An 18,906-nucleotide genomic window follows, 5' to 3' on the forward strand; every position below is an offset into this window, starting at 1 on the left:
GCTGAAGGCCTGGCGGGCCTCTGCCGACAGGGGGAAAAACGTGGATTGAATTAGTGAGCGGGCCTTGTCCGCATAGTTGGGGACCCACTGTGCATAATATGAAAAAAATCCCAGGCAGCGTTTCAGGGCCTTGGAGCAGAGGGAGAGGGGGAACTCCATGAGGGGGCGCATGCTTTCGGGATCTGGGCCTATAACTCCATCATGCACTGCGTAGCCAAGGGTGGCTAGACGGTCGGTGCTGAACACGCATTTGTCCTTGTTGTAGGTTAGATTAAGGATTTTTGCGGTACGGAGGAATTTTCGGAGGTTGGTGTCGTGGTCGTGCTGGTCGTGGCCGCAGATGGTGACGTTATCGAGGTACGGAAACGTGGGCAAACCATACCGGTCAACCATTCGGTCCATCTCCCGTTGGAAGACCGAGACTCCATTCGTGACACCGAAGGGAACCCTTAGGAAGTGGAAGAGCCGCCCATCTGCTTCGAATGCAGTGTATTTGCGGTCGCCCGGGCGGATGGGGAGCTGGTGGTAGGCGGATTTTAGATCCACCGTGGAAAAGGCCTTGTATTGTGCAATCTGATTGACCAGATCAGATATGCGGGGGAGAGGGTACGCGTCGAGCTGCGTATACCTGTTGATGGTCTGACTATAATCGATGACCATCCTATGCTTCTCCCCGGTCTTTACAACCACTACTTGAGCTCTCCAGGGACTGTTGCTAGCCTCAATAATACCTTCCTTCAGTAACCGCTGGACTTCCGACCTAATGAAGGTTCGCAAAAAGGGAAGGCGGATCGACCTTGAGGGTCGCGAGGCTGCAGACAGTGAGGGGGGGGGGGGGGGGGGGGGTATAGGGCTACCGAATTGAAAAGTTAAACTCTGGAGGTTACATTGGAAATCTAATTCTAGGAGCGTGGCAGCGCAGAGGTGAGGGAGGACGTAGAGGCAGACATTTTTTAATTCCCTTCCCTGGACCGTGAGGTTCGCGACGCAGAACCCTTTGATCTCTCCAGAGTGAGACCCGGAGGCCAAGGAGATTTTTTGATTAACTGGGTGGATGGGAAGAGAACAGCGCCTTACCGTGTTGGGGTGTATGAAGCTCTCTGTGCTCCCGGAGTCGATCAGGCAGGATGTTTTGTGCCCATTGATGAGCAAGGTCGTCGTCGCGGTCGAGAGCGTTCGGGGCCGAGACTGGTCCAGGGTCACCGAGGTGAGTCGTGGTAAAGGTTGGAGGATTTCCTCGGGCGGTGTGTGGTCATCCGAATCGGGGTCCTGAGATACCAGGATGGCGGCGCCCACTGGTCGCACATTGCTGGTGGTGTGCAAGATGGCGGCACCCATCCGGCGCACGTCGTCCCTGGGGAACAAGATGGCGGCGCCGGGGCACGCACGTGGCTCTGGAACAGGAAGATGGCGGCGCCCGCTGGCCGCACGTGGCTTGTGGAGAGAGTTGGGGTGGCAGTCCCGGTTCGCCCCGGAGACCGCGGCCACCGCCCGGGCCTGGCATACCGCCACAAAATGGCCCTTTTTGCCACACCATTTGCAGGTGGAGGAGCTGTCCGGGCAGCACTGCCGGGGGTGCTTGGCTTGCCCGCAAAAATAGCAGCGGGGCCCCCCGGGGTTGCCTGGTAGTCGCGCAGCACAAGCTTGTGGGGGGATGGGGGATGAATCGGAGTCGGCATCGGGGGGGGGGTTCCATGCTGCACAAGGGGCCACTGCGCGGTCGGGTACGTAAGCGCGGGCGTTTCGGGAGGCCACATCCAGGGAGCTAGCAAGGGCCCATGCCTCCTTGAGGCCTAGTATCGCTTTTTCTAGCAGCCGCTGGTGGATTTGTGAGGACAGCATACCTGCAACGAATGCGTCCCGGATCAAAAGTTCTGTGAGTTCGCTGGCTGAAACTTGCGGGCAGTCACAGTTCCTACCTAACACCAGGAGCGTACGGTAGAATTCCTCCAGCGATTCCCCAGGGATTTGCCGCCTCGTCGCTAGCAGATGTCGGGCATAGACCTGGTTTACTGGGCGAATATAGTGTCCTTTCAGCAGGGTCATTGCAGCCTCGAAATCATCCGCATCCTCGATGAAGGTGTAGATCTCTGGGCTCACCCTCGAGTGGAGAACTTGCATTTTCTGGTCCTCTGTAGGTGCAGTCGTGGCCGTCCTGAGGTACCCTTTGAAGCACGCCAGCCAGTGTTTGAAGGTTGCCCCTGAGTTTGCCATGTGGGGGCTGAGTTGCAGACACTCCGACTTGATTCGGAGCTCCATTCTTTAAAATCTAGTCCAATAAATTGATGCTCGATCAATAACTCCAGAAGCGAAATTGGACGACAATTGAAGGCTTCATTGGACGAGATGTTTTCCCCATCAGCGCAAGTACAGAATGCAGCTGCTAGGGAGACACAGGCTCTTATACTCCGCCTTACTGGGCGGAACCAGCAGGCAGGCTTCACCAATGATCTTCCTGTCTCAGGTACCTCCCACACCAATGATCTTACAGCATCAACCTGGGTACCGTAATACCCCTAATACCGACTACCACACTAGTACAACAACCAATTTATGTCAACACCTCCTTCTGCAGCTTCTGGTTTTAAGGTCTTATTGCATTCAGGTTTTAGGCATTACCATCAAACGGACTGACAGAAAGCAGTGAAATATAAGGGTGGGAATCATGAAGAACATGACTTGAGCACCAACTATCTAGAAATCTGCAAAACAAAAACATTTTTTAGCCCATTATGGATTTGTTAACTAGACTTTTATGACAGTGTAGCAATAATGCTCTTTAAGCCATCCTGTTACTACTTGCAGCCCCATAGAGGTCAGATTGGTTTGGTCGAAGATTCTCCAAACTAAATGTGAAGCTTTTTTTATTTTTTTATAAACTTAGAGTACCCAATTATTTTTTTTCCAATTAAAGGGCAATTTAGCACGGCCAATCCACCTAGCCTGCACATCTTTGGGTTGCGGGGGTGCAACCCACACAGACATGGGGAGAATGTGCAAACTCCACACAGACAGTAACCCAGAGCCGGGATCGAACCCGGGTCCTCAGCGCCATAGGCAGCGGTGCTAACCACTGCGTCACCATGCCGCCCCCTAAAAGTGAACCTTTGACAGCACCGTAAACCTTTGGATGATTAAAAATTAAATTTACCGTCCCCGTGTCCTGGTCCATCTGGTTCAGTTGCTGTAGGATATTTAACAGACCCATCCATTGTATGGAGCTGTTGTTAATTTCTGGATCAAATTAACCGACGAGGCTGCCTGTCAGTCAGTACGTCAACAAGTATCACAGCTCTGAGTAACTTTGAGGAGAAGAGGTGAGAATATTAATTCTGATATCTGATCGATGGTCATTGTTACATAACCAGGTGCTGAAACTGTGCTTCAAGAGTAGATTTCTGAAGCTTGTCATGTGAAGAAAAGCCTGTCTCCAACATAATGGTGTGAAATAAATAATGATGAATGAATCACTGCAGAGTCCCATTTCGAATTTCGAGAGTGGCTGGGGCTGAGAGAAACTGGGAGTGAGGGAGAAAGGAGTAACTATGATCAAGAAAGATATGAATAGCTAAGATTGAGGAGCATGGTAGCGCCTGAGAATGAGGGAGGGAGGCAGTAGTCTATGGGATTGAGAGAACCAGGAAAATGTGTTATTCATTGGGTTACGGCAATGTTGGCTGAGCCAGCAATTATTGCCCATCCCTAATTGTCATACCATTTCAGAGATAACCGCATCTGTGTGAATTTGGAGTCACATGTAGGCCAGACCAGGTAAGGATGGTAGATTTCCTTCCCTAAGTAACATGAATGAACCAGATGGGTTGTTACAACAATGGTTTAATTGAATTTTATTGAATTGGAGACTGGGAATCGAACACCAGTCTCCAAAGAATTACCCTGGTCTCCGGATTACTATTCCAGTGACAATCCCACTATGCCTCCGCCTCTCCTCTGAATCCCTCATTATTTTAGAGTGAAATTTAAAACAAAAATACTCTTGACACTTTTTTTTATAGAGTCACTACTTTGATAATGATTTATGGTGGATCAAGAATTAAAATAATGGTAATTAAAACAATATAGATTCTTTAAATTAATTATGTAGCTGAGCATGTATCACTCGATTTTCTGAAACAGAAGATGAAACTGAAGGTTCCTTTAAGTATCTGGAAGCCATAAATTACAATTTGATATTGATAATTGGTATTTGAAGTCTTAAGAACCGACCAAACTTAGAAGTATTAAGATATCCAGTCTGCCTGATCAGCATTTTCAAAATCCAGCTGTCCCAGAGTGTTTCACATAATCCCGCAGAAATTCATTTCAAAAAGTACAATCTTGGTTTGTCTTTACTTATAGCAGCTGAGGTATACAGTCATCCAAAACAGTCAATTCATCTGCTCAAATGTGTTAACGGTCTCATTTACACACATTTTGGGAATCAAGAACAACAGCTTAGTATTTCCTTCCAACAAACACACACTGAAGCCAACATAGCATCCGCGGTAGTTTTCATAGATATGGTCGGGTAGCGGGGTGCGCAGTACTGTTGTTAAATACAGACAGCGACTAACCGACGAGAGTGACATTTTCTCTTTGTGAAAATCAAACTTAACCTCAAACTATTGAAGTGCTTGCTTGCACAGAGTGACGGGCACATAGATTGGCCTGATTTCTGATATGTCTAGTCCTCGGCTAGTATGATCTAATTCAGTCTTTCTGAAATAGTTGATCGAACTACCTCTACTTTGAAGTCATCAATCAGCTATAATTCCAAGAATCAAGGGGCATTTCAGCAGAACCCTTGTCGTCATTCAGAAGTGGGGAAAAAATGAAATTCCTCCCATAGTCCAAAGATGTGCAGGTTCGGTGGATTGGCCATGCTAAATTGCCCCTTACAAAGACCAAAGACTAATATAGCACAGGAACAGGCCCTTCGACCCTCCAAGCCTGTGCCGACCATGTGTCCCCACCTTAGGGTGGGGTTACAAGGCGGGGAATAGGGCCTAGGTAGGGTGGTTTTACGAAGCGTCGGTGCAGACCCGATGGGCCAAATGGCCTCTTTCTGCCTATAAGGATTCTATGATTCTATGAATATAGGTCCCAAAACAAAACAATGACAACAACCAGCGTAAAAAAAAAATTACCGCCAATTCACTTCGCTGTGTAGTATTTTTTAAAATAAATTTAGTGTGCTCAATTCATTTTTTCCAATTAAGGGGCAATTTAGCGTGGCCAATACACCTAGCCTGCACATCCTTGGGTTGTGGGGGCGAAACCCATGCAAACACGGGGAGAATGTGCAAACTCCACACAGACAGTGACCCAGAGCCGGGATTGAACCTGGGACCTCGGCGCCGTGAGGCAGCAATGCTAACCACTGCGCCACCGTGCTGCCCACTGTGTAATATTAACGTGAGCCAAAAGGTCGTCATGCTCACCAACACAGGGACATGGCAAAAAGGACAGGCCATTCAACCCCTTGGGCATGTTCCACCATTTAGCTGATCATGACTAACCTGGAACTTAACTCCATCTACCCATCTTAGTTCAATAACCTTTAATACCCTCAGCCTAACAAAAACCTAACAACTCACAGCTTTGAAATATCCCCCATCCTTAGCAGCTTTTTGCAGGAAAAGGTTCCAGATTTCCATTACACTTTGCGTGAAGAAGGTGCTTCCTGACCTCACCCTTTGAATGAGCTGGCTCTACCTTCTTGATTCTGGACTGCAAGGCAAATAGTTTCTCATAAGAATAAATGCTGCATTTCAAAGAAGGTCATTACGTGTGAATAGCTTAAAACAGGTTTTGAAGCGCAGCACGGTGGCACAGTGGTTAGCACTGATGCCTCACGGCACCGAGGTCCCAGGTTCGATCCCGGCTCTGGGTCACTGTCCGTGTGGAGTTTCCACATTCTCTCTGTGTTTGCGTGGGTTTTGCCCCCACCACCCAAAAGATGTGCAGGGTAGGTGGATTGGCCACGCTAAATTGCCTCTTAATTGGAAAAAATGAATTGGGTACACTAATTTTAAAAAGTAAACAGGTTTTGAAAGGCAAAAAAAACCAAAACTTTATTAAAAAGTTTTTTTTTTTAAACTGCTGACGTACTTTGTGTGAATTGGTTTCACACAAAAGAAGTCTTTGTGAGGCATGAAAAACAAATGTCCCTTGTCAATTCATTGGCTGGGATTTTCTGATCCCGTCGTGTCAGGACCCACTCGCGGGGGTTTAGGCGGCCCAGCCAAAAGCCTGTTGACCTTCGGCTGGACCGAATGATCCTGGTAGTAGACAGGGCTGGAAAATCCAGGCCATTGTCTCAATGGAAAGTGAGAAAAGGAGCAAATTTTCAAGGAATGATTTGTCCGCAAAAAAAAAAAACCCACTGTGACCAAGTAGAAAGAATGGAAAGCTGGATCGTTCTCTGATAATGATCAGGAGTATATATTTAGTAGCGTTTAAACATGGGACGTCATTTCTATTTTAAAAAATCACTGCCTTGACTTTCTACTGACAAGTGAATCTCATGTCAGCAGCCAATGAATAGATGATTTATTTTCAATTTCCAGCTGCCAGCCACTCACATTTCCCAGCAGGCAGGCGGTAGTTGAAAATTTCCTCAAAATTACTTCCTCTGGGGTGCAATTCCAGTGGGCAACACTCAGTCCTCTGGGTCAGAAGGTCTACTGTCAGAAACATGAGCATAAGATCCTGGCTGGCAATCCGGTGCACTACTGAGGGACTGCTGCACTGTCAGAGAGTTCATCTTTAGGATGAGACACTAGACCGAGGCCTTGCCTGTTCTTTTAGGTGAATGTCGGGAGGAGGCCATGTGCTGCAGTGGGTAGAATTCCCCGCCTCCGAACCAGAAGCTCCCGGTTCAAGTCCCACCCCTGGAATTTGATGGGAATCAAGTGTGTTTGAGGCAAGGCCTAGAAGGTAGATTGTCAAGGTGGGGATGCCTAAGAGTGGGAGAGTTTCCTGGTCAGCCAGAACTGTGTGGTAGCTGCAACAGCCTGTCCGCTTCAAAGGACTCCACCCGCGCACTGGCCCTTGGCATGTTTTCTGTGACAAATGGCCTCTTCGCTTTGAGATCCTGGTAGAGAGGGAGGTCGATGTAAAAATAAACTTATATCTCTTGTTGTAGATCCCTCAAAAATAAACTTGCCACTATTTGAAGAAGCTGGGGGCAGGACTCCCAGTGTCCTGGCTAATATATAACCCCTCCACCCCCCACCTCTGCCCTGCCACTAAAACTGGTTAGCTGGCCATCACCTCATCATAGGAGCTTGATGTGTGCCATTTGGCTACTACATTTCCCTACATTGCAACAGTGACTTCAAAAGTACTTCACATCTGCAAGATGCTTTGGAACATCTTGAGGTTATAGAAGGTGCTACATAAATGCAAGTTTCTTAATTTTTTAATTGAAACCACCTAGGTTTCTAATATTGTAACAGCAACAATAAGCCATTCATCTTATTGCAGACCGTTTTACTACTGGAAAACCTCGGCCATTTTCATAGCCTAGCAGTAGAATCTCCACCTATCCACGTTTGTTGGGTCCAAAGTCATTTGATGACTGTATGGTCTGTATCTGTTAAACATTTACTCAAATGTTGAATCAAAATGATGGTACCAGTTTAAATTATTTATTGACAAAACCCAGAAGCTCCATGGAGACCAATCATACACAAAAAAGAGATCTACAATAATCCTGTTCATCCCAAACAAATCAGACAATCTGATTTCGATCAAACATCAGGCTGTTTGCCCAGAAACTGAAGAGGACAGTGGAAGAGAAAAATGGCAGCACTGAAACCACGTTTACGCGGTCAGCCAAGTGTCTGGTACAGCCGAAAACACACCGCGGTGTCCTGGCCAAATCTATAAAGGAAGCCATTCCCTTTACTTTATAAGGAGTGCACACTATCATCCCGCAGTGACACCAAGAAGCAACCCATCAAAGAGAAGGGTGGTGTTGGGTGGGGGAGTGGTGAAGATTAACCCGATACTGAACATTCACTGCAGAGACCACAGCTCGATAGTTTGCCGTCGCAGCGTTTCTTTTGCAATATGTGTCCTGAGCAACAAACCAGGTGCCATTCCCGAGATCCCATAGGAAGAAATGCCTACTTCATAAAATGTCCAGTTTTAAACAATATTATTAAAGTGTCTGTGGATCATGCAAACTAATCAAAATCGCCTCTCAGATTATTTTCACATTATCCAGAAATAATCAATTTGCAAAGCAGCAAAACATATTAGATATATATAGGCACTCATATGGTTCATATTTGTCAGGAAATTACTGGTAAGAAAAATAGCTATAGGCCCAAACTAATCAGAAAGATGAGGAAGGATCAAGGAGTGCAGGATTCCTGCATTTCACTGGGAAAGTGGGATAGCGTGTTTAACTTTAACAATTTAATGACATGCGTAACCACAAATATATTTTGTCAGGATGGTTTCAATCTTGTTCCTGTCTCCGGTGCAGGGAAGACGTGATTCATTGCTCATAACCAAAAATAGTACCTCCCAACACACATGCATGCTCACACTAGACACAAAAGGTCACAACATGCACATACACGGTGCGCATGCGTATAAAGTAATGCACACGCATTCGTGAATGTATATACATGTCGACTAAATGAGCACGCAGATATAGGTATACAGATGTGTAGTGTGCATACCTATTTTCTCATAATGATTGGATTTGATCGAAAAGCTCTCAGAGTTCCCAACCAAGTTCCGATTCTCCGCCATCACAGCAGTGTGTCAAAAAAAATTGGATTCTACGGTACTAATAAATTATTGTAAGTCATCCTCGGCCACAATAAATGAATTGCAATAGTCTGTAGTTAATCGGTGAAAAGAAAAATGCTAATTTGAATCTGGCTGCTATTGATAATGTTGGTCAATTCCGTGGTTTACTTTCCGCTGTAACCTTTCCCTATATCACTGAGTATATTCGATTAGATCCCTAACAATAATCCATCATCATTTTTGAGTGAAATAGTCTTTCATTTTATTACATCTTACGTTCATAAAATGTAATTAATAGTCTAGGCAAACATGAGCATATTTAATTTGAGAATTTATTTTCCGCTTATTATCCAAATTAAAATTCCACACTATGAAGAAAAAGTTTGCAAAGGTAATTTCTGAAAAAAAGTGGATTATGTTTCTGTTCTCATTCCAGTTTTATAAAGGGCTTCTGTTTTATTCGCAATGGAACTTGCGTGTTTATAATGCTTCGGTTTTAATGAATTATCATAATCAGGCCCAAAGTAAAGCTGGAACGATATTATTTCGAACTGAGGAGATTTCCGAAGAACGTATTAACTGGAAGGTATTTTATTACAATTAGCTTGTTCATTTATTAACTTGAATTCAATGGGACTTTTAGTAAGTTGCCGCTTTTGCGGTTTTCTGTTAAACCATAATTCCAACGGACAAAACAGAAGCGTTTTGTTTGACGGACAGAATAATGGGACACCCCTGGACTGAAATAATTTTGAAAATTCACAGTGGATTAGTTTCAGGCACTGCGACCTCGTGTAATAACAATCGTACGTAAAATCAGAGAAAAGGCTTATTTCTAAAATGAATTTGGACTACCAGGGCAGGTTGTGCAGGATCCTCAATGATTATTGCAAGGACGAACATAAGATTGGGCAAGTTTTCCTGGTTCGGGCATTTGTGCTCTGTGGCTTTAGGTGGTGCAGAAGGACGGGAAGGGCGGTGAAATACAAAATGTCGCTGACTTACAACTTTTCGGGCAGCAATAAATCTGAAACCGAGGACGCACAACATATTAAATGTGAAGGCTCGAGTCATCAGTGATTTGATCTGCAAACTCTGCAGTTACTTCCACAAGTTTCAGCAAAAACCCCCAGAGATTTCATAGGTCAAGGCAGCAAACTTCGCATCACCAGAAAATTTCATAAGCTTGTATAAAATCATCACAAATGCACCTTCTGTGCCTCCTTAATAACTCTCTGACAAACACCCATTGTAAATCTGATCTAACCTCCAATTCAAGGTTCACTGACTCCAGAATACAATTTCGTACCATTTCCAAAAGTAAATAGCATTTTAAATTTAGAAAACCGCAAAATAACATTTAGATTATCGGTGTGTCTGGCACTCACAGAGTTAACAGCCAAAATGATCACGGACACATTGTGACAAGTATTCGGTTACTTATCGTTTTCTAACCTTTTTTTTCCGATGTGGGTAGAGAATAGAATTTACATTGTAAGTTGTAATTTATAAGGTGTGCCTGGGCACTCACAATCACAAACCTAGAACCTCACACATACACATACAGACCACATACCTTCGCAAATAGTCACAAGCATCTACTCAATCACACAAATACCAACAAAGTTGCCGTTCTGCTCACTTTTTGCCCCAATGTTTGCTTATCAGAGACACAGACTTAAAATTAAATTTAATATACAGCAATGTAAATGTGTTGCTTCCTCAAACATGCAAGCATCGAGGTAGACACATATATCCATATGCATGCACATATACTCAAATATTATTTACTGTATATATACAGTGCAAATTATATATACATGTCGTGCAAATTTGTATCCACCTTTTATATATATTATGCACATGGTTGTTATGTACCTTCTATTATAAACCAAAAGAATTAAGAGTCTGTTCCTCCACAGCAGTTTTCCTGAAGTGAGCCATAAAAAGAGCGAGAATCGACATTCAGTAATTTATGTGACAGGCAAAGTTATTATTATTATTTTTCTTCTGGTACAAATGTCAAACATCAAACATTTTTTTTAGCAGAGATTAACAGAAGATGTCAGATTTTATAAAAGCGAATTCGCAGTTATTTTTTCCACTTCGTTGTGAAAGGCATGTTACAAATTTATTCAGGGTTTCCTGCCTAAACTTGCTGAGGTTCTCATTTTCAATTTAAACTCTCCCCCTTTTCTTCACATCTGGAATGCACTATCATTCGCGCTAAAACAGATGACATCATCAATTACTGTGCAGTCCACATGTGTGGGATTGAAAATAAATATCCATTACACATCTATCAAAAGTTGTAGCAACATTTCAGGATGGATTATAACAATCTGAATGTGGGCTGCCTAGAATAATATCCATAAGAATTTCAGTTTCCGAAAAACCCATAAACTTGTAATATAGTAAACATTTTGGTGAATAAAGAAACCATGCGAAAGTACTAAATTAGACTGTATTTTTAAAAATAAATTTAGAGCACCCAATTATTTTTTTCCAATTAAGGGACAATTTAGCGTGGCCAATCCACCTAACCTGCACATCTTTGGGTTGTGGGGGTGAGACCCACGCAGACATGCAGAGAATGTTCTAACTCCACATGGAGAGTGACCCAGCGCCTGGATCGAACCCGGGTCCTAGGCGCTGAAGGCAGCAGTGCTAACCACTGCACCACCGCGCCGCCCCGTAATTAAACCGTAAAAGGAAACTTTACTGTCTGTTTTCTTCTCGCTCTTATTTAACTGTCTTTGATAAGTTGAATAAAGCCAATGATAGACAATCATTTAGTTTCAGTTAAAACCAGAATCGCAGGGCAGCAGGGTGGCGCAGTGGGTTAGCATTGCTACTTCACGGCGCCGAGGTCCCAGGTTCAAATCCCGGCTCTGGGTCATTGTCCGTGGGGAGTTTGCACATTCTCCCTGTATTTGTGTGGGTTTCGCCCCCACAACCCAAACATGTGCAAGCTAGGAGGAGTGGCACGCTAAATTGCCCCGTAATTGGAAAAATGAATTGGGTACTCTGAATTTTTTTTTTTAAACAAAATCGATATATATGTACATATAAGCTGTTGGAGTATGTGCTGGACATGCAGTTGATCAATATGTCTGCCACACACGTTTCTTGATAAGTCTGCAGTTGTGATACCCTGACTTGGAATCATAGAGCTTTACAGCTCATTTTCGGCCCATTTGTACCGGCCATCAAGCATCTATTATGATCCCATTTTCAAGTACTTGGTCGGTGGCCCTTAATAATAAAAAACAGAATACATTATCAGTGAACAGCAGCAATATTTGTAATTATGCAACCGCTATTACTGGTAGACAAGTACCAGCATCAGCATGAGCAGTTTTATTGATAAAACTGTTGTTTTGATGTCCAGCGGAAAGTGGGAAGGAAGTAGCCCCAATCCGGTTTGTTGCGTAATGTTATGAGAACAGTCCTGCTATTTTGGATTGGGAGAGGAAGCATAAGGATTTTTTTCTCCACGTTTTGTGGTTGGTAATTGCCATCAGAGCAGTGCGGAGGAGCTCGAGCAGTATGTCGTTGACCAGCTTGATAGGGAAGCCCTCATTACCTGCAGCTCTTAACAACTTGAAAGCTGCGGTATTAGTAATTCAGTATTTACTCTGAAAACTTAGCATTGACTCCAAATTCTTCATGCAGAGCACTTAACTGTACTCACTGCTGGATCGAACATTTCAAACTGCATCAACATAAGCTTTTCGTACTGAAAATTTTCAGAGACACAGGAAAATATAATGTTGCACAGTCTAGCATTTTATAGAATCATTTTGTCATATCTCGAGCTACTTATCGTCATAAGGACATTATTTGCGGTATGCCAACTAAAGGACAAATATGAATAATCAAAAGTAAATAATATGATGCGATCCAAACTAAAATTCCTTCCATAAAATCAACAGAAGCTCCAAAGGAATTGGCGTGAGCTTCCTCGCTCCGTTTCCTTAATACAAAAACACAACCTTTTGAAATAGAAACACTTTCAAATACTGAGTCCCAATTCATTAAATAAAAACCCATGGAAAATATTGGCTGATTAGAGGAACACTATCACTGGATTTGTGAGTTTTCAATGCAGGAACAAAAATATTAAAAGACAAATTTAACTATTCACTCTGTGATGTTGATTACACTGAAGATTATTCAACCAGACCAAATCCACAAAGCTACACTGAGCAGTCCATAGAACCCCTACAGTGCAGAAGGAGGCCATTCGGCCCATCGAGTTGGCACCTACCCTCTGAAAGAGCACCCTCTCTAGGTGCACTCCCTCGTAAACCCACAAACCTTTGAGCACGAAGGGACAATTTTACCATGGCCAATCCACTTAACCTGCACATCTTTGGACTGTGGGAGGAAACCGCGGTGAGCACCCGGAGGAAACTCACGCAGACACAGGGAAAAAGTGCAAACCCCACACAGTCACCCAAGGCCGGGATTGAACATCAACATCTCAAAGGAAAGAGGCAGAATTTGACCAAAAAAAACATTTGTATAAAGAAATAATAATATTCACAACCTATAATTCTCAGAAACAAAGCGATAAATCACTCTGCAATTTCAAATAGTTTCAACAACTTTCCATATCCAGTTTAATAATAGCTACGTTTCAGCGTGATACCTTCTTTGCAACTGTAACCAAACTATCCATCTAAACTGAAATTAAGTTTGTTTAATTTAAAGGCACAGTACATGCACGGTGCATAAGTTGCAGCCTTTATTCGACGGTTTAGCTTGTTTTTTTAAAGTGATTTCCCCAGTTCAGTAAATGTGGTTCTGCCTCTAAATCATGAAACACTGAAGTGGGAAGGGCACCTCACATTCTCACAGTAATTCACTGCACGGATTCTTTACTCTCATGGTGTTATCAGGATTTCAATTTAAAGTGAGATTGTTTACCTTGCGTTCCAATGACGGGTCCGAATAAGTCTATTCAGCAAGCACAGGCAAAGCAACAAGCATTGTTTCATTGTGACACGGGGTTGTTGTAGCTACAATGGAACTCTCAGAGTCATTTAATGGCAAGACACATGCCAGAGCTGATTTCCATTAACTGGAAAATACTTGCGATGAGGCCACCCAGGTTGTAAATGCTTTGTCCATGCTTTCCAGCCCCTACACATGTCTGCATTAGAGGCCGTCGTGTACAGGGGAGTAAGCACCTATACGGGAAGGGGAGCTCTGGATTTAGCTTGCATGATTTGTTACATCTTGTGATGAAAGTAGCAATCTTTACCGAGCATTGTTCCACTATCTGCACATTTCACATCAAACAGGTCCACAGATCTTATTATCAGCGACTAGCAATAGCAACAAAATCGGTAAATCTTGCTCTTCCGGGGAAATACTGTGTGGAATTAGCTCGCTGCATCTTTAAGATATGTTTCGGAGTTAAATATGGGCATATCAGATAGGGAGGGACCTCTATCAGTCTCTGCCTCGTATTTGCATGAATTTTAAGCTTACAATAACTATTTGCATTTGTGCACAACCCCTCACAGAGAGGGATATCTAACAGCAGTTTGCAGAAAAAGAGGACACGTGATGAGAAGAAGAATGAAGAGATAGGCTTTGGACAAGGATTTTGAAGAGCTCTATTAAAACGTTGTTGCATTCCATCAGTAAGAACCGTCAGCTTTATGTGGCTCTGGATCCACATTAGTGGCATGAATGATTTGTAGTTTGTATAAATACATTGAACTAAACTTTAATTCACAACAAACATAAACACACCAAGAGTTGAAACAAAAGCTGCACCAATGTGAACTAAACCTTTGAATTAAGCTCACTACATTTTCGATAAAACATGATGGGAAAACAGAAAAAAAAATTGCTGGCAATTCAAACCCAGGAAAGCAAAATTCAAAAGACACGCATCAAATTCCAATTTTTATCACAAAATGTGTATGCTTCTGCCCATCAGTTTGAAATTATTTTAAAGATGCATTATTAATGTTAAGTGTAAAGCTATTTTATTATATACAATATTTTATTATTTGCACAATTATTCAAGTCTGTCTTCTCTCAAAAGAATACGTTGCAACTGTATATATTCCATCTTAATCTCCATTCGCCAAAAACGCAATCGCACTTAAATCAAAGTTATCAATTTAACAGTGAAATTTAGTCAGACAAATTGCATTTAGAATGTTAGTCTTTTTTTTGCATATTTTAGTAAAGTGTTAAACTACGCCTGCATTTTGTTCACATTAAATCTTGTTGCATCTCATGGGGAAAGTTACTGGTTTAAAATGACTGAATAAGACAAGTTCCATTTCCTGCAATTCATGCTGGTGTCTTGACGTTCTGCAATTCATGCCTATCTTTTGTTAAAAAGCCACAAACCAATGGTCTAACCAGGGGCATGTTTCAGAGATTAAAGAGCAAGAAGACTTCTGTTATCAGCTGGAGTGTAAATAAAGCTTTGACACTGATCACCCATCGAATCTCGCTTTTCCCTGAATTTATCATACACTTACTTCCCTTCTCAGATCATGTGCTCTCCTTTTCATCAGCCCTGGAACCTGTTCACAAACCTCTGTGAAGACCTCCGTGTAGCTGAGCGAAAGGGGGTAACTGGTTCTGTAATTTTCCCCTCCTCACTGTATGGGAACGCCTGGGTTGTGTTTTGTGCCGGTTAGGAATCAGGGGCTGGATTTTCTGGCCCGCCAGCTGTGTAATTCACGGCAGCGCCGTCCGCTGGTGACGGGATTCTCTCTTCCCGCTGCTCGTAATGAGATTTCCCATTGAAGCCACCCCACGCCGCCGGGAAACCCGCAGGCAGGGGTGCGCTGCCAGCAGGAAAAGAGAATCCCAACGGCCAGAGAATTCCGGCCCAGAAACTAAAAGTCCAGGTATTTCCAGGAACAAGCCGACATCCCACTGCCCATGGTACAAGTATGCTAGAGCTCCAACATGTTACTCCCTTATGCGCTCCAGAAGACCTTTATCATTGACACAACATTTTTCATTTTCCGGATCTACTTTAATCAAAAATATGCAACCTTTACCCTTAGAGTCAGCAGCAACACACAGATACCAAGAACTTGTAAGATTATTGTTTCATTTTCCAGAGGCTGATGAGATGTCTACGAGCAAGTGAGTAATGAAAAAAATTACATTTACATAATGTCTTTCACTGCTACGCAATATCCCACTGCTCAACAGACACAAAAATGACGTTAAAAGTGTCAATGCTGTTGTAATGTAAGAAAGCGTTTTTTTTTCTTTCTGTTTGTTGCTCCTATTTCAAATTTTTTTTAAATGGTAATTTTCTGCTTTTACTTACAGCGTCCTCCTTGCAGGGCGAGGCGGGCAGCATAACGGCGATTCCCGTAACGGCTGCCATTCTTCAAGAAGGCCCCGCCTTCTCAACCTCGCCTCTCGCCTGAGGTGTGGTGACCCTCAGGTTAAATCACCACCAGCCAGCTCTCCCCCCTCAAAGGGGAAAGCAGCCTATGGTCACCTGGGACTATGGCGACTTTATTTTGCTTTACCTCTTTGCCAATGGCAATAAATAGGTCATGCCCCTGCGTTTGTGCCCGTTTGGGAAGCTGCAAAGGATGTTCAGCATTCAAAGAGGTTGAGTGATATTGAGTATTTTTGTTGAATGAACATTTCATCCACTTCCCAGGAGTGTATGAGTAAATATCGTACATTATGGCTCTGTAACCTATCCAGTTTAATTGGCCAGGAATTATTTTTTGTTCTTCCCCCAAAGTATGAGAGAACTTCTGTCTTATAAATCTTATCGTGGTCACTTAAACAAAAATGCACAAAAATGTATGTAGCAGTGAAATCTGATTATGTGTAACAGGGCAAGCAGTACTTTTTTAATTGAACTAATACAAGGGATTATACCAACCGAGGAAAAGCTTGACAGATTATTATAGATTAAAGATTTGCGTGTATATCTGTATGTAGGTGAACTTTGTTTAAGTGGAGTTCTCAGTGATTTATCTTGGTAAAGAGGTACAATGTTATGATCTCAGAGTTCATGACTTGCAGTGTTTCAATGTCTGTATCACTCTGTATCCTTAACGAAACGAAAGCTACTTGGACAACGGCACAACAATAAACTGGTGAAATGCTCTATCTCTCTCTGTCCTTGCCGTTCCGCACGGAACATCGTAAAAATGCTTCTGACAGAAGGTTTCCTTGGGTTCTTGCATCAATATATATCGCTTAAAATCGCAGCTGCACAAATTGTCTCAACTTGTAAAAATTGACAGCCGTTGGGCCCTCCAGATGGGCTACGTATGACACTGATCTCACCTCGCTGTGTTTTCTAACCTTGCTGACAGAAGCGTTTGGAGGTGATTTCTATTTTGTTTGTGGAGGAGTCTCAAACAAACAAACCCCCTTCGTCCTCTGCGCATTATCTGTGGCACCGGGTGTCATCAAACAAACATTGCACAACAGGCACAGCCATTTTATTCTCAGCTTTTACCAAACAAAAAAGCTACGGTTTCCCAGTACTTCATTGCACCGTGAAAATACATTGGTGTGATTTTGTTCAGATTACCTTGTAACAGTTGGTGTAGGAGGTGGCTCCCCTCCTGATCCCGAAAAGCCAGAATCTGACGTGTGGGTAGCCATGTCGCCAGCTCTCTTATCGGCAAGCTTATTAGCGCCACAGTCACTGGTCTGCTTCCTCATGCCAGCAATCCGCTGCTATTTATCCCCTTCCTTTGAAGTGACAAGCGTCCGTTTCCCCCCCCCCTCCCCCCCAACAGCACCAACCAGCCAAACCCCCTGTGCCTGTCGCGCTGAAGAAGGTTCTGTACGGGCTCAACGAGGTCAAAGGCCGTGTAACCAAGTCCCTAGTCCTCCAATTCTCCAACCGCCCTATCAGGCTCCTCCAGCCACTTTTAGTTACTCATCTGTACGAGGGTCTCCGAACGAAGTAGGTGGGAGACCGGGTGGCTCACAGGAGACGTGCTGGAAACCAGCTGAGAGGGTTTGAATCCAATGGGCCACTTAGATCCTGCAGATAGGCCAAGCTGCCGCTCTGTAAGTGCAATTGACAGAGACCAGATCCAGGACATACACATACAGACTACGGTCGATGCGTCTGGAATGCTATTAGTCACCCAGTAGGTACAGGATCAGCCTGCGAGCAGCTGCTATTCTGATACCTCATGCAGCAGCTGGATCAGATTCCAATGTTGCCAGTGTCGAGCTCTCCTGACCATTACAGTCGCAGTGCCCCATGAATTCTCCGCACAGTTTATAGCACTGGAATTCTGCATCATAAATCATATAATAAAAAAGGAAAATCATCGATTAAAAATAAGCCAGGCTTTACTCCACTTCACTTCAAAGTCACACACTTGCAACTAAATAAGGGAGAGCAGTTAATAATGTGACAGCAAATGTGTGAATGACAGGTAACGTTTACAGAGTGTGATGTATTGATCAACTGCTTTCCATATATGTAACGTAATGTCTCACCGCTTATTAAATCCAATGATAAATTAATTAAACTCTCTGCCTCTCTGCATCTGGTGCTATTACGCTACAGACACCGGTTCATAGCCAGTTTCTGCTTTGATTATTCGGAGTTATACTGCCAGCTCCGCATTGCTATTTAGTCAAGCGTACGAAGTTCTGCACACGCGTGAACACATCCAAAAACATTCATGAGAGTCTAAAAGCCAATCGTACTTTTAATTTCAAGCCAGTGCTAACAGGAGAATCAGCTACAATTTTTCAATGCAGGCTGTAAACTGGGCTTCACACCGGCAGCAGTTATAGTACAACCAGGGAAATGCTGACCCTATGCCTCCTCACAGCACCTTGTTACAATCCCAGTTGGTTATAACTGGATGGGAAGATCAAAAGAACTTTTACTTTTCTTTATAAAATGCAGAGGAGCAGAGTCACAGGACCGCTAATTAGTTATACCAACAAGAGAAAAAAATAAATATGAAATAATTGGATTATGATACAGTACTCATTTACTTTCTCCTTAGTTTAACAGATACACACGTATTTTAGGATTACCACAGATTACAAAGTACATCTTAAACTACAGTGGTCTCATTAACACACAAAGTCCCTGGGCGCGATTCTCCACTCCCACGCCGGTTGGGAGAATCGCCT

General features: G+C 43.4%; 1 protein-coding gene across 1 annotated transcript in view; it reads right to left on the minus strand.

Moving 5' to 3' along the window:
• rbm20 (RNA binding motif protein 20) overlaps nucleotides 1–17,503 on the minus strand; it is a 274,255-nt gene extending 256,752 nt beyond the window's left edge. Inside the window, 1 exon segment of the mRNA XM_072479520.1 lies at nucleotides 17,327–17,503. Within this exon segment, the coding sequence (XP_072335621.1) occupies nucleotides 17,327–17,460 (134 nt within the window). The 5' untranslated portion in view covers nucleotides 17,461–17,503.
• Nucleotides 17,504–18,906: the final 1,403 nt, after the last annotated feature.

Source organism: Scyliorhinus torazame, chromosome 16, assembly GCF_047496885.1.
Source record: "Scyliorhinus torazame isolate Kashiwa2021f chromosome 16, sScyTor2.1, whole genome shotgun sequence".
Taxonomy (NCBI): domain Eukaryota; kingdom Metazoa; phylum Chordata; class Chondrichthyes; order Carcharhiniformes; family Scyliorhinidae; genus Scyliorhinus; species Scyliorhinus torazame.